Source organism: Nilaparvata lugens, chromosome 5, assembly GCF_014356525.2.
Source record: "Nilaparvata lugens isolate BPH chromosome 5, ASM1435652v1, whole genome shotgun sequence".
Lineage (NCBI taxonomy): Eukaryota > Metazoa > Arthropoda > Insecta > Hemiptera > Delphacidae > Nilaparvata > Nilaparvata lugens.
Genome location: NC_052508.1, coordinates 54,126,591 through 54,140,181, shown reverse-complemented (window position 1 = coordinate 54,140,181; position 13,591 = coordinate 54,126,591). Strand labels below are relative to the sequence as shown.

Sequence of the window (13,591 nt, the reverse complement as noted above, 5' to 3'; positions counted from 1 at the left end):
CTCGATAAAATGGCATACAAGAAAGTTAATTGAGAAATAATAAAAAATTTAGTTGTAAAAATGCTATTTTTTTAGATATATTTATTTTTATCAGGATAACTGTTGGGTTTATCGTGAAAGTGAATAGAATCATTATTTTAGACTATTATATTACCAACCATTTGAAAAAAAAATCAACTCTATCCGATGATTGGTACCTGAGATATTGCGTTTGTAGTAACTACCTGTTTTTTCCAACTTCAAAGGGGGGTGGGGGGGGAAGCAAGAGGGGGAACTTTGGGGACTTTTGTGTACAAACTTCTCTTATACCAATATAACATTGGGTAAAGTTTCAGCTTTTCACTAATTAGTTCCGACACAAAACCTTTATTGACTGGGCTATATGCTGACATGGATGCACGTATGTGCAAGTGTACATTTTTTTTTTTTAAGATTACGTCCTAAAGACTCCAGTCATGGAGTATAAGACAAGTCATGTTATTACATAATAATTCTAACACTAAGTAGTTCAACCTAGTTTAGGTTTGAAAGGAATTCTTGTACACTATAAAAAGCTCTATCAACTAAATATTTTTTAATTTGTTTTTTGAAAATCTTCAAATCATCATTACTTTTCAAGATTTGAGGTAGCTTGTTATAAAATTTCCTACCAATATAATCTGGTTTTTGTTCAAATAACCTACTATTGTGACCCATTATATGATAATCTGCTCTGTTTCGCGTATTATACTCATGAACATCTGAATTCTGGATCACACCACTCGTTTTCACATGCATTACAACTTCATATACATACAAAGATGGCACAGTTAATAGACCAAGCTTTTTAAATAAAGGCCTACAAGAGTCTAACCTATTCACTTTCTCTATACATCTGAGTGCCTTCTTTTGAATCTTAAACACCCTGTCCATATTTTGTTGAGATGAATTACCCCATACTAAAATAGCATACCTAATATGAGATAGTATAAGCCCATGGTAAGCAGTTAACAGTAGTTTTTTATCATTCAGCCTAGCAAGCTGCCGCAGGACAAATACTCCAGATGATATCTTATTACATATCCTCTCAATGTAAGGATGCCATGTTAATTTCCTGTCCAATAAAATTCCCAAGAATGCTACTTTCTCTTCTTGGTCTAATTCATTTTCCTCTACAAACACATTTATTTCTCTATCCTCTACTGAATTATATTTACTTTTGAATTGTAGGAATTGACATTTCTTACTATTTATTGTTAATTGCCTTTGCTTCAAGAATTGGACAATTGACTGTACTCCAGTAAAAGCATTTATTTCTAGACTATCTAATAAATAATTGTTAAAGATAAGCGATGTGTCATCAGCAAACAACAGAGCTCTGTGATCTTTTAACTCTTTTGGTAATTGGTTCACATACAACAGAAACAGTAAGGGACCCAGAATTGAGCCTTGAGGTACTCCAGCCTGGACCTCCAGTTTTTGAGATTTAATTTTTACTATTTCATTCCCATCCACCTTGGTAAGCTCAACACACTGGTTTCTACCTATGAGATATGATTCAAACCATTTTAGTTCTATACCATTCACACCTACAGTTTTTAGTATTTCCAATAATATTCTATGGTTCACACAATCAAAAGCTTTGGATAAATCAAGAAAAATTGCGGCTGCCTTCTCACCTGAATCTATTATATCTATTAGTCTTTCAACAAGGGATACTATTGCAGTCTTAGTAGATTTCCCTTTCTGGAACCCATGCTGTTCATCACATATAAATTAATTTCTTCCAGGTGCATCAATAACCTATTTAAAACTACTCTTTCAAAAATTTTACTTATTACATTTAGAATACTAATGGGTCTATAATTTTCAACTCTTTCAGAATCACCGCTCTTGAAAATTGGCAAAATTTTTCCTTGTTTCAGATCATCAGGGAAAATACCCTGCTCTAGTGAAGTATTAAGGAGATGCAATAAAGGGTCCAGTAATTCATTTTCACATTCTTTTAAAATTTTGCTTGAGACCCCATCCAATCCTACTGTTTTTTTGTTATTCAATTTTTTATTATTCTTGACAACTCATCTCTTGATAATGGATGAAATTTAAATACCTTTTCAATTGGCTCAGCATTTAATGTAGTTGTATTATAAGTATTAGTGTTCAGTGACTTTTGGAGATTATATGCAACCTGTTGATAATATTTATTGAAAAAGTTACAAATGTCTATACTATCATCCATATAATTTCCATGTTCATCGATTATCCTAGGGACATTAGTAACTGTATCCTTTTGAGCTGCTCTCCTATTTCTATTAATTACCTCCCAAACAGCAGAGTTAAAATGGTACTAGTTGTTAATATTTCAGCTGTTTTCTTACACTTAGCTTTCCTCACTTCTTTTGCATAGTTTTTCTTTAGACATTTGTATTTGACCTCACTCGGAACATCCCTCACTAATTTAAATTCCTCATAAGCTTCCCTAACAATATTTCTTTGAGTAAGATATCTTCAGTTATCCATTCATCTACTTTGTTTAATTTACTTTTTACTTTGACTTTTTTTATCGGACAGCATACACTAATGTGAAATCTTAGAGTATCAATGAATTGCTTATATTTGTAATTTAGGTTACAACTGTTATAAACACTACTCCAATTTTCTTGAAGCAGTTCCTGCTTCAAACAATTTATATTTCCTAGCTCATATTGCTGAATTTCTTTCACAAAAGTTTTTTTTCTGCTTGGATTCTGGCCCTGCAACTTAACATCTAAAATTTGATAGTTATGATCTGATAGATCTGAGCTACCTAACCTGACATTACAACCTTCTATATTTGTGAGGATATTATCAATAATTGTCTGTGAAGTTCGAGTTACTCTTGTATATTCGTGGACCTTAATTTCTAAATTATTCATATTAATAATATCTCTAATATCCTCTGTCATTTTATCCTGCCTGGCAAAATCGGTATTGAAATCTCCTACTACTATAACATTTGTGAAACGAGCGGTTGTAATTTCCAAAAGTGTATGGAGCAGCTCACAAAATTTTTGCCAGTCTCCATTTGGTGACCTATAGATACCTAACACTGCTACCTCAAATCGATCATCAATTTTTAACCTTAGTCCCGTCACCTCTAAATCCATCTCAACAGAAAATCTCTTAACAAAATCCAGTTCATAAGTTTGGGTATGTTTAGCATTGCTAGTGAATATACATACACCACCACTTCTATGAGCTATTCTACAAAATTCTGATCTCAGTGAATAGCCTGGAATCCTAACTTGATTTATTTCCTTTATTTTTAAGCCATGCTCTGTGAAAATAACAATGTCAGGATCCTCCTGTTTAAGAAATACTTCTAATCTGTCAATTTTGTTGCGAAGATACTGAATATTTTGATGATAAATACTAAAAACCTTACCATCTTGTGCTACTCTATCTCTAGCATTTGTAGCTATTTCCCTTTCCCTGTTTTGAGCCAATTTACTAAAAAATCGTTATTTGTTTTTTTGACTGTTTTTAAACCAGAGGATTGCAAACGGCTTTCAATCAGCTCTGCCAATCTATTACAAAAGATTACTTTGCCAGATCGATTTAGATGCAACCCATGATTAGTGAAGTTATGTCTTTTCAGCCTTTCATTTAGAAAACAAATCCCCAGTTGTTTAGAATTCTTATTTTTTAGGCTGTTGATTGTATTATGGATTGATTTGTTTGTCGAATTGATTGCTTCATTTAATTCTGGCCTATCAAACCTATTAGGAATAGTACTTATTATTAAGTTTGTTTTTTTGCTGAGTGGCACAATTTCCTTGATTTTTTCTGTTACTTGAGGAAGATGATTCAAGTTAGGTTCATTTATATTATTTGAGCCACCCAGTACAATTAGATAGTCATTTTCATCAAAGTCTTTAGTTTGTTCCCTAGCTGACTCTACAACTGCATTAATTGATGCACTTGGCTTGAAAAAACATTGGACATCAATTTATTTTTTAATCTTTTATCAAGGAGATCACTGCAATCACGTCCATGACTGGACGTCAGTAGCAGAACTCTCCCTTTCCTATCTTTATTTCCCTCAGCTATATTTTTGGTTGCTGTCTTCAAAACCTCACTGTACGTTTTATTTCGACCATTTTCAGAGCATTTCCCATCATTTAGGTTAGATTCTATTTTTTTGCATTTGGACGGAGGTTCTATCATACATTTAGTATTATCAAATTTAGATTTTAGTTTCTTTATTTCCTCCGACATTAGACTACATTGATTTTTTAGATTTAGTATTTCTTTTTATGGTCTTCATCTTGTAATTTTATAATCAGTTCCAAAGATTTAATTTCTTCTACCATCCCTAACCTTTCTTCCTCAGACGTTTTTAAAGTTACTTCTAATTGGTTTTTCAAATTAGTGTGGCTACTTTGTAGTTGAGCAACTTTTTCGGCTAAAGTAGTTTGAAGAACTGGGGTTTTTGGTTTTGGCGTTTTTGAATTTTGGTTTTGGGAACGCGTAAGTACTCCCGCAATGTTTACATTTCTATTATTAACCTTCGGTGTTTTACTTGAGCTCATCTTCCTATCTAAGAAATTATATTACTTGCAATAATAATAAATGATTTATAAATGATAGGATTTTAATTTGGTTATAATTTTAGTCAAGTAAACTATCTATGTTTATTTTTACATGGCGCAAAAACTAGACACGTCACGTGACCTTAGGAAGTTCCAATCCTGGCCTTCTGATTGGCTCGTGAACGGGATCAATTGATCCGGATCATTAAAGTGATCCGAACCTCCCATCAATACTATTACAATGCGGAGCTTCCTAACAAGATGGCGGAGTTTTGCGCCAGAGTACTAGCCAAGTTTCCATACTGTATGTATACTGTGGTTGTGGGGGTCTCTTTTGATATGTTTATATATTTCAAATTGTTTCAAGGTGAAGGGCGGGCCTAGTGTCCGAAAGCGCTCCACAAATGTGAGTAGAAGCTAATAGCTTTTATTTATAAATAATAGACTTCTATGTCGTAATTGAATTGTTTGAAAGTGATTATAACAAGCAGTTCGTAATGGAAACGAACATTGAATAGTTAAATATAATGTTGCTAGACATTCTATAAAAATCACAATTGAGCGTATAGAACATTGAAAAAGATATTAAGGATAATTTGATACATTTTTGAGTGGAGTAGATAATAATTTTGTACATTATAATTAACGAATGTAATGAATAACTCAAGTAATATTGATAAATAAGCATTGTTAGTTACCTGATATGGAGCTTCAACAGCTAAAAGGAATACAGGAATGATTGAGCAGGTAGGAAATTCGTTGCCAACGCTTGTCAGACTCGATTCTAGAATTTGAAGCTTCTCCATGAACAAACTTTTAACCTTGCAAAAGAGAAGAGAAGGTATTTGAAAAAATTGAGCCCAAAAATTTAAAAATAACACAGAATATTTTTGATAGGTCGCTTTCAAGAAAAAATTAAGCCTAACAATTTGAAAATAACACAGAATATTGTGGATAAGTCGCTTATATTCAGGCTCAGCTGAACCGGTACTCAAACCATGTCATTGTTTGTAAAAAGAAATAGATTCCTTCAGAATTCAAATGAATTAACAATGAATCGAAATAGATTGCAAAATAAGGAAAATATTAACAAAGTTTTGTATTCAAGTTTGAACAAAAACTTACTTGTTGAATAAACTAGTTTGTTACTTACTTGGAAACATACTTGTTTCCTTTTTGAGTTCAAGTTTTGTATTCATTAGACAATGATTATGTGAAGCAAGTTATTCAAATGTGAATTCAAGTGGAAATATTACAAATATAAAACTGCATATTCCTTCTGTATATCATTCGACTTTTGTATATCATTGTAAATTATGTTCAAAGAAACGTTCATCTACTTATTTTCTATAAAATCGATAGAACATTCAGGTTTCTGAAGATGTTACTTATACAAAAGACGCATGAAAAGGAAATATCATGTTTTGAGATTAGTTACTGCACGATACTGTAGTTGAATTCATGATAAATTTTATTACCTTTTGTTTGGCAAAGAATCGTCCGAATCCGGCGTTTAGAGCTTTAAAAAATGATATGAATGAGAAAAGTATTTCTTCTTGGTCTATTCTCACATGTTCCAAGTCATTCAGTAACTCCGGAACCCTGAAAAATCACCACGATAAGATAAAATTACACAAAAAACAGTTTGGTCAAGATAATGCACAAATGCTGAACCAACATTGATGATAGTAATTTAGTATTTTAATAATCAATAATAGTATTCAAAGTCCTTTTACCAGAGCCCCTCAAAATCACTACGGTACGCTTACTATTCAAAAAATGCATTTTTGTGCTTGAAAATATTTTTTTAAACCAGTCTGGTTATTCCAGTTTCTATTGTTTCACCTCTTTTGGTCCCTTTTGTTTGCTAAAATTCAACTGCGAGGTTAATGAGTAGCAAACATCTTTACAATAATTAAAAATTGCACAAAAAGTTGTATCCAAAGGATTGTGAGAATGTCAAAAGAGAGAATTTGATAAGTAGCAAGTTCCAACTATTCATTGTCGATAATTTCCGAAAAAAACGGAAAATCCTAAAAATTCCAAAGTTTTTCAAATATTATTAACCAATTTAATCGAGAAAATAGGACAGACTAGAAATTAACTAAACTAGATAAATTGTTAGACTGTGATTTTCTTAAATTATCATCCTCAAAAGATAAATAAAATTTTATTGTCTTTATATTTTTTTTATAAAAAATACAAGTAATGTATGTTGACTACTAACGATTTTAAAGTGTAACTCTGTATGATAATATGTGGGGAGAAAAAAATATTTACCGATTCTTGTAGTAGAAAAGTTATTGAAACAACTTCAGAAAAATGTGTATTTGTTTTAAGCTCAATAAATAAAAAAGAGGCTAACTTACGGTGGCATGAGTATCCTAACATACAATGTTCGACTATAACATATTGTCAAAATGTAATTTTCTCAAATTATCATCCTCAAAAGATAAATAAAATACAATTATTTAATAATTGAATAAATTTAACTAATTCCTTCATTGTTAACTCATCTGGCGATCTAAAAAAACATTACATTACATTTTTATAAAGACTCTTACATGGTTTCAGAGACCCAGGTGAGTTCAGGCCATTCAATAGTGGTTATTGCAGAATCAAAGGCACTCATTATAGCTCCAACCTTGTACTCTCCATCGTAGAAGACAGCTGGATTTGTCAAACTTCGGCAGAGATCAGCGAATCCACTTCCTACGAGGAAAATGAAAAATATTATTAATATTGGCTGCTATTGAATGTAGCCTGAATATAGTTTCTGTTACTATGTTATCATGTGAACGGTTATTCTGTAATAAATTTTTAAAATCAGGGCAAGACTTTATGCTCATCCTGTAGATGAAAATCAATATACAGAATTCAAGGAAATGATCGAGAACTCTTAAAATTGAATTGGAAAGTATCTTAAGTGGATGATCTATGGAGATCCGTTTTTCGCAATAATCTTGGTAGAAACTTCCATAAGAAATCAAGTTATATCAACTGGATTTGATTGATTGTGATGGTTGAAAATACTGCTGAATTTATAGACATAGATAACTATAGATTGTAATTTTGTTCGAAAACTACAAGGTCACCAACACAGGACTTGTAATTTTATTCGACAACTACAAGGTCACCAACACAGCAAGTTCTGTGAAGGAAATAATGGATAAAAAAGACAAATATGAAAAACAAGAAAAATTGTTTTTTGTTTCAATATTCTCATATTGATTGTAAATAAGTTGCGACCTATAGATAGATGCCTATTGTATATAGATCAGTTGCGACCTGAAAACTCTGACACCAGTCTTGAGCCAGCCAGGTCACTCGATATTAGTATTAAGTAATTGAACTGTAGTCCACAACAGTTAAGAATAAAAATCGTAATGAATATAAATATTTATAAATGCCAAAAATAATTCTAATATTTTTTCTATTTACTTTGGTTTAATATTTTCAAACAAGTAAGAAACAAATTTGAATTGATAATGTATAGAAAATATCAAGACCAGTTGTTCGTAATGCACAGTTCCTATAGAAAAGAGCATCAAAACAATTTATAAATCAATTTCTAGTTTATAATTATTCTGGACTGAAAATTGGACACAAATCATGAAGTGTAAACATAACCTATTTTTTGACAATTTCTATCTAAATTTGGGAAAGGAACAGTTTTGGTCTTTAAGCCTGTTGTTCCTTCCCCAATCATTCATAGTTGAGAATTATATTGTATCTATCAATGTATAAATAAATAACTTAAATAAATCTCAGCTAGCAATAACACCTTGTAATACTTTGGACAAATTTAAACAAAGCCACTGGCAGTAAAACTTTAAAACTAGTTTGACACTTTATTCACTCACTTGACTCTGCCTGAGGGAGACTGGAATCTATTCTCTGGGTTACATCTTGCACAGTTGCCACACTCATGAGCAAATAAGGAAGTAGAGACCGGAAGGCATTGATGATCCATGATGTTCTGATGTCCAATGCTGGTTTGTTTCTCAATGGCGATTCATTAGCATTGGGTTTATCCTCTTTCTGTTCAGAAGTGTTTAGAATAGTTTGAAGAATTTGATCTCACACAAAACTGATGTCTCACAAAAAATAAGCTTCAAAAAATCTAATTTCAGAAAAATATTAAATTATTAACTAACTTGGCATTTATATACTTCCAAAATCATGCAGAAACTCTCATGACAGATAAGTCTATTGTGTAGTACAGTACTCGCAACATATGATTGATCAAATTTTCATTTAGGCTCAGCTCACACTACCTCGACTCAAATCGTACGACTCCAGTCGAGGATACACCAGTCTCTCAACCTTACGACTTTTTTGCTCATTGTCACTACTTCAGTGTCATGACACTCTATTTCTAACCTTGATTTATTAGAAATATAAGGTCCAATTCGTCACTACTTCGCATGTAACAAATTTTATAATAATTATTATGAATATATTGTCTTATCTAAGTCTTTTTATTGTCTTATCTAAAATGATAAAAAATCACTTTCATAAAAAATAACCTCACTTTCAATAAAATGCACGATACTACGCAACTCAAGTCGAGGCTCGACCAACATGTCGAGTCGACGCTTGACTCAGTCTCACAGTCGTGAGGTCGCGGAGACTAGAATCGACTGGTCTGAGTGTCACCACTTGAAAACACATGCTGTGTGGAGAAGAGACTAGAGTAGCGTAAGTGTGAGTTGAGCCTAATAGTTCTTTCAACTAACTTAATTGAGTTCAGATGCAAATTTCTGATATAGTTCAAGCAAAGGTCAGCTCCTACCGTACAACAGTATTGAAAAGTTTTATAAAAAGATAACATAATTTCAGTTTATGAGAACAATAGAACAATATTTCAAGCTGATTGCAAAATTTAAGGCTTGGTCAAACAGGCAGCGATCTGTTATCTTATAGGTTTTTATATCTATATCTAGATTGCATATCTTAGATATAGATATAGAAATCCATGAGATAGAGGATCGTTCTCAATGTGGCCGCAAACAGTATGTCACGAGCTCGAAAGATATGAATATAAGCAACGAATGGATGCGTTGCTGCCTAGTAGACATTCATTGAAATTATGATCAAATTTATTATTTTAAAAATATGTCTACTAGAAAATAGTCAATTTCTAGAACGATAATTAATAATTAATTTTTCTGTGTCATCACCTATAAATTTGGAAGAGAAATAGCACAAGGGCTATCTTATTATTTTATCTACGAATGTTATATATAACAACAGTTTTATTTGTAACGTAAATAAATGAATGAATGAAAATTAATAACACAGGTCTTACCTGAAGATATGTCTTTATCAGATACAATATTTTCGTCAATAGATGTGATTGCAGTCTTTGGAGATCGAATGCCCATTTCGCTAGAACTGGTAACAACATTTGAATGGTAGCCTGAACAACATTTGCCGAGTTGTCTTGTAAAGCTATTAATACTAGTTCTTCACACTGAAATCGTACAAAACAACATTGAATTAGAACTCACAGAGCATCAAGTAGAAACAAGAATTTGCAGTACAACTGAAAAACATACTAACTAGCAAAAGTTGTGCTGCTACAACAATCAGATTTCAATTGTAGAGAGTGATAAGAATTATTAAATACTAAATAGAAGGCAATTCAAATTAGACATAACAATGATCATAGTTGACTCCCGATCTGATTTCTCTTACAGGTAGAGGCCGCTAGATATAACCATAGAGAAAAGAAAGCATAAGAAGATATCCCATGGTATAGGTCGTTTATGTTCCAAATTTTAAACCGATTTTTTGTTATCTTAAGCCGATTGCGGTCGACTACTGTCTATTATTAGTGTGTTGTTGGGAGTGTAAGAACGGCACAGTATGAGAGACTACCAGCGTCACATAGCTACACAAAAAAGAACTACATGTACTATCGGCTTGAGTGAACAGTGAAATTTGGATTATAAACGACCTATACCATGGGATATCTTCTAAGGCTACCTTTTCTCTATGATAAAACATGGCCCTCCAACTCCCATCAAATGAGACTCAACACTTGATTTTTTTAAGATGGGTGTAAGAGTTTGGACAGTTCGTTCTCGACAGCCGGTACCCTCAACAGTTCCTACACTAGCCATATGCATGCAGAGTGAGAGGTAAAGATGTGCGAGAAAGACATTCCCACCCCTACATCCCTATCCCCCCTGCTACTCTTTCACCGTTTGAGAGGTTGGCGGTCATGTTATATCTCGTGGCCTCTATATAACTGTATATACTGCAGTCTCACTGGTTGAAAAAGGTGACACAGTCACCGAAATAATATGTAAGTTTTTAAATGTTTACATTCCATTTGTGCCGTGTTTTTTATAATACCTATATCATTATTATGAAATTGTATATATCTATTATAAACTGTATATCAGTAAAAACAGTAATTGGGTCCTATACCTGTGAATATTTATCTACATCAGCAATGAGAGCAATGACCAATGTCAAACTCTTGGCGCAGCTCAGTCTCACCGTCTCCTCTCTGTCCTCAACAAGCAGCTGTTGCAACATCGATAGAAGCAGTGAATTCCTCAAAGCACTCTGCAATCACAAATAGAATCTATTGAGATTTTTATAGTAACACGGATAAATATATTTTCAAATTTCAAATCAATTTATTGCCACAGACAAACACTTTACAATTTGTATCGGCCACGTCAATATTGCAAACTATATTAGAGATCATACATCTTAGCAATTAACTAAAAATCTAGATAGACTCCATGTTAACATTTGAGATATTCATCTACACTATAAAAACAATATTTATAAAAAAATTTGTTTAAAAAATTCTTTGTTTGAATTCCCTGAGCGTCAAACCTCGAATATTTGGTGATAAATTATTATGAAAATTTATTGAAAAGGCCTTAAAACTCATATGGCTGGATTTGTAAGAGCAGTACTCATTCCTTAGATTCGATTTATTCCTTGTGTTATAAGAATGAATGTTTTCATGAGTTGAGAATAAATGTAGATTTGACTTTACAAAAAGCAGACAATTAAACATAAAACAAGGTAATCTCATGACTCCCAATCTAATGAACAACGGTTTACAGTGAGTTGAAGGAGGCACATTACAAATAGCTCTTTTTTGTAATACAAATAAAGATTGATAATGGCTGCCATTCGCACATAATATAGTTCCATAAAGACACTATATCACTCTGCATAACACAACTGAATAGAATACTCAACACGTCCAAGTAAATAATACTAACTAATACTAAATAATATTAGTAAGTAATACTAACACGTACAATCAACGTCCAAGTTGCACTTACGTCTTCAAAATTTAACATTGGTCAAGTAACGCCATCTAACTTAACCAATGCCATGAGAACCAATTAACGAATCAAACGGCAAGGCTACGATATCATTAATCCACTGTTAATGTCGACTAAATTTCATACACGTGATAGAATAATAACAGAAGTGTGATTTCTCAATAATTCTGAAATAATTTTCATCAATTAGCCATTCTAAGAAAATATACTTTTGCTGAGAGTGATGCCTAGTATCTAGTTGGCCGAGCGAAGTGAGGTCTAAGATTCAAGTCGACGGTTTTACATTTCTCTTTATGTTTATATGTTCCGCATTTACAGCAAAACGCAACAATAGATTTTCATGAAATTTGACATATGTTCCTTTTTGAATTTCGCGTCGACGTACACATAAGGTTTTTTGAAATTTTGCATTTTAAGGATAATACGAAAAAAAGGAGTCTCCTTCGAACGCCAATATTACCGTAAAAATCAGACTATAGAATTATTCATTATAAATCATCTGTCGAGTGGACTATAGATTGCATACAATGACGCATGCAATTCAATATCTCAATGTAGTCTGGTAAAAATACAGCTGTTGTGTGGACTATTAATTGCATGCAGTGAGGCATGCAATTGATAACTTGAAGTAGCATAGTATTTTCTCCCGACTTTTCTCTGCTTTCAACTCGGTAAGCTTTTGATGACAGTAGCATAGCTGTTTAAATCAAATTATTAGCATTGTGTCGAAACAACAACCCAAACAGCCATTAGTCGTTTATACACTGATATCTCGTCGACATGACAGGACAGAATTTACTCTGATTATATAGCCTATATAATTTTACACCGACACCGAACGTCAGGACAGGACATAATTCACTCTGATGGACAGTATTAGAGGAGGCTGTGGTTTATAACTGCGCGAGGTCTACTGTTCATAGAACTACTAGTTAATGATGAGAGATGAAAGGACCTACAGATTTAGGTGGGTTCTGAAACACAGAGTAGCGATTAAACAATTAAGGATAAAGTGAATATCACAATAATATTCAACGGAGCCGTCTCAAGTAGTTACTTATTTTAAGATAATAGTAGTAGCAGCACCCACATGGAACCCAATCTGGATGATAACCTAGAACGAGTGCAGCGCCAAACACATTAGTCATAAGTTGTTCAGTTGTATGATGCAATGAATTATTTATATTATATTCGTGTATTAATGTGAATATATTGTCCACTTCTACGAATAAAACTTCATTAGATACTTTCAATTTCATCTCCGAGGATTCAATAGTCATATTGAAATAACATATTATATAACAGGCTCAAGCCTGTTGTTCAGTCTCAATAATACTCAAAATATTTAATTTAATTCAATTTGGAAATAATTTTTCAATTTAAAAATGATTTTTGTGTTTATGTACTGTAAATTGAGTGTGTAATTGAAGGATTTTGAAGTGACACATAGCCTCTAGCTACATTTGGACTGTTGTAAAAATTAGAATTGGAACCGTTTTGGGCGCAAGTTAGCCTGTGGTACTTTTCTGTAAGTTGTACAATTCTGAATGATTGAATAAATAAAATAAATATGATCTGTAATTGTATCCACAAATGAATAAACACTATACTTGGTGGTTTGACGTACAGTACTTGTCCCGTAGCTTTGTCTATGAAATAGCATATAGGAAAAGTATGGTTTGCGGGGTAATATTCACTGCTTTGCAAAAACATCAGGCT

General features: G+C 32.6%; 1 protein-coding gene across 1 annotated transcript in view; it reads right to left on the bottom strand.

Moving 5' to 3' along the window:
- The window catches only part of LOC111046595 (RAB11-binding protein RELCH homolog), a 40,760-nt gene that overhangs the window by 10,907 nt on the left and 16,262 nt on the right, over positions 1-13,591 (bottom strand). The window contains exons 11-16 of the mRNA XM_039429542.1: positions 10,989-11,129; positions 9,862-10,026; positions 8,414-8,591; positions 7,115-7,262; positions 6,029-6,152; positions 5,154-5,371 (exon numbers count right to left, since the gene is read on the bottom strand). Of these exons, the coding sequence (XP_039285476.1) occupies positions 5,154-5,371; positions 6,029-6,152; positions 7,115-7,262; positions 8,414-8,591; positions 9,862-10,026; positions 10,989-11,129 (974 nt within the window). The remainder of the gene's footprint in view (positions 1-5,153; positions 5,372-6,028; positions 6,153-7,114; positions 7,263-8,413; positions 8,592-9,861; positions 10,027-10,988; positions 11,130-13,591) is intronic.